The following is a 2,847-nucleotide window of genomic DNA, read 5'->3' on the forward strand; positions in this document are numbered from 1 at the left end:
AGGGAGAGAGAGACAAAGAGAAATCGAGCTGTGGAAATTACAGCAGCGGAAATGGAGCGAGAATTAAACTCCGAGGGACGGATTAAAATATTTTCACGCGACGATAATTGAGGAATAAAAGATTTTCGCTGTGCTCGAATAAATCAAGCGTCACTTCGGGGCACGCGGTCCCGGATTTCTCTCCCCCGTATCTTATCAAATCGAGATGCCGCGAAGATATATGTGCGATCTTCAGATGGAACGCGAAAGTATTCCGTATCGTCAGATTCATAAAATAAAAGAAAAGAACAAAAAAGTAGATGCCTCCAACAAGTCTGGTACAAGAAGACATCTGAATTTATCACGGAAGATCGATCGCGATCAATACGTTCAAGATTTTACTTTACGATGTGTCGCCGAGGATTAGAATTGAGAACGCGAGAAAGTGCAACAGAGATTGTAAGTCAGAGATGGAAATAAAATCTCGATCCGAAATAATTTTTTTTTTTTTTACGTTGCAGATAACCGAACGCCAGGGATATTTTCGCTCGGCCGAAGAGCTAAACTCGAGCTCAACAGCTTGGCACCGGATTTTTCCCTTGGCTTCCATCAGATAAAATTGCAAGAGGAGAAGCTGCTTCTAAAGACCCGAGAGGTAAAAGAACCTCGAGGAAGAGAGTATCAGTCGGGAAGTGAGACCGAAATTAAGAGCTGGAGAAGGCAATGGTGACGGTGGCGATGACGGGAATACCCGTGGTGATGATACTAAAAAATGAGAGTATTTTCGCAGGATACAAAAGTGACAAAAGTAATCAGAGGGATATAATATCTCGGATATACCTCTCCTCTTGACCTCAATCTCTCAAAAAATCACAGCGCTTTCGTCGGTAAATCTTCCCCTTCGTCCCGGCCCGCAAGGACCATCGATCACACGTAAGCGTGATAGGACAAAGAGCTCATAATCTGACATTGGCGTGCCAAGAGAAGAACGGTGGAGTGCCGGTGAATAAGAGAAAAAAGGGATAGTCTCCGTGAAAGAGGAATAACGAGAACATTGTCAATGCAAGACAAAACCGAGAGGGGCTTTCATTTGATGATTCCTGTCATAAATAAGAATGAGTAGTTACTAAGCGTATGAGTGCGGCATATATGTAAGCGTGGCGAAGAGGAAAGCTAAATTCCACATCGTATGCGGACTGAAATCTTCGGTCACTAAACGGCCGTGATAGTTATTTACGAGATGGCGTAAAGGATAGTTGTCCTGCGCGTGTTTTCCCGAAGGGCGACGACCAAACGAGCGTCCCAGGATGTACGACCCAAGTCCGGCAAAACACTTTGACGGTCGATTCTCCTCGTACATTACCGTGGAATTGCCGTGAACTTAGTGGCGTTTATACATTGCTTGACAAATGTATCGATCGAGAAAGGAGACAAGGAGAAGTATTCGAAAACGACGAAAAAAAAAAAAATCAAAGAGACATGAAAGGAAGAAAAAGGATACGGCTCGATGTGAACGAGAGGAAAGTTCTCACAACACGTTAACTGGTTCGCCCACCGCCTTCGGCGGTTCGAAGGTGGTTATGTAGGGGTAGCCTCACTCCTGGAAAGCTTCGTTTTCTCGCGATAGGCACGGCCGATTAAGTGAGCTGTTTACTTCAGTTTAGTGTATAGTTTTTAGTTTTATATGTTGTGTAGTTCGTTATAAATCGTCTCATACTTTTCTACACTCTACAAATTATTTCCGTCTCTGACAACTCTCTTTCTTTCTTTTTTTTGTTGTTGTTGTATACAAATACAAGTACATATAGTGAAATTGTTGATCATTAATATTATATTTTCATTTTTCCTAATAGCTAAATTATCGTCGTGAAGTTTACGATAATTTATGATTCTAAGATTAATATTTTCCTGAGAGATTTCATTAAAAAATATATGGATAGGGAAGAAATTCTGTATCTGAAATTAATAATTATTAAATATATTAAATAATTATTAAATCAAATTAATAATTAATAAATATTAAGATTAGATTAAAATTAATCGCTTAATATTAATTTTATAATATAAATTACATTTTTTCTCTATTCATTTATTTACACATTCTGTTTAAAATAAATTCGCAAAAAATTATAGTTTTGATATATTATAAACTTCAACATATATAAAAATAAAAAGACAAAGCGAGACACTATGAGACATAATGAAACATGCGAAAGGTATTTATTTCAGTGAGATTTTCAAAACTGGGCTTTTTCAAGTATCATCATCAATAAAATGTTTTGCTTTTCCAAAATTGGCTTTTTGACGTGCAAATCAATATAGTAGCGGACAAAATATTTTCCAAGCTATACATGAAACATGAAAATATGAAAGTTTCTCTAACAGCTTCTTTTCAATAATTTTGGAAACATTTCTATATCATTCATTGCTGATAAATTGAATTCTAATAATCGTAATTAAAGTTCCAATGTTTCAAAAACATAATGCGTGATATAAAATCTATGCATTTTAATACGTCTTTAAATAACCATTGCTTATATTAATATATTCAAACATTTTGGAATAATTTGCAAACATTTCGCGAGTATGCTATTATCGTTATTCGGCTGCGATTCACTTTGTATGATTAATTAATTAATTAATTAATTATATAGTTAGAGTATTAATCAAAATATCTCGCGTCATATACATTACACCTCACAACATTACCGCGGGTTAATCGGATCCAAAAGCAATAAATGTCGAGAAATTTCCTCGTATCTTTTTGTAATTTGTGAAATTTAAGATGAAGAGAGAGAGAGGGGAGGAAGGAGAGAGAGAGGAGGGAGAGAGAGAGAGAGAGAGAGAGAGAGAGAGAGAGAGAGAGAG

General features: G+C 36.8%; 1 protein-coding gene across 1 annotated transcript in view; it reads left to right on the plus strand.

Annotated features, from left to right (window-relative positions):
* Positions 1-205: 205 nt before the first annotated feature.
* LOC105618166 (lachesin-like) overlaps positions 206-2,847 on the plus strand; it is a 52,845-nt gene continuing 50,203 nt past the window's right edge. Inside the window, exons 1-2 of the mRNA XM_012199707.1 lie at positions 206-317; positions 501-671. Coding sequence (XP_012055097.1) covers positions 206-317; positions 501-671 — 283 coding nt within the window. The remainder of the gene's footprint in view (positions 318-500; positions 672-2,847) is intronic.

The sequence above is a fragment of the Atta cephalotes genome (assembly GCF_000143395.1).
Source record: "Atta cephalotes unplaced genomic scaffold scaffold00015, whole genome shotgun sequence".
Classification (NCBI taxonomy): Eukaryota; Metazoa; Arthropoda; class Insecta; order Hymenoptera; family Formicidae; genus Atta; species Atta cephalotes.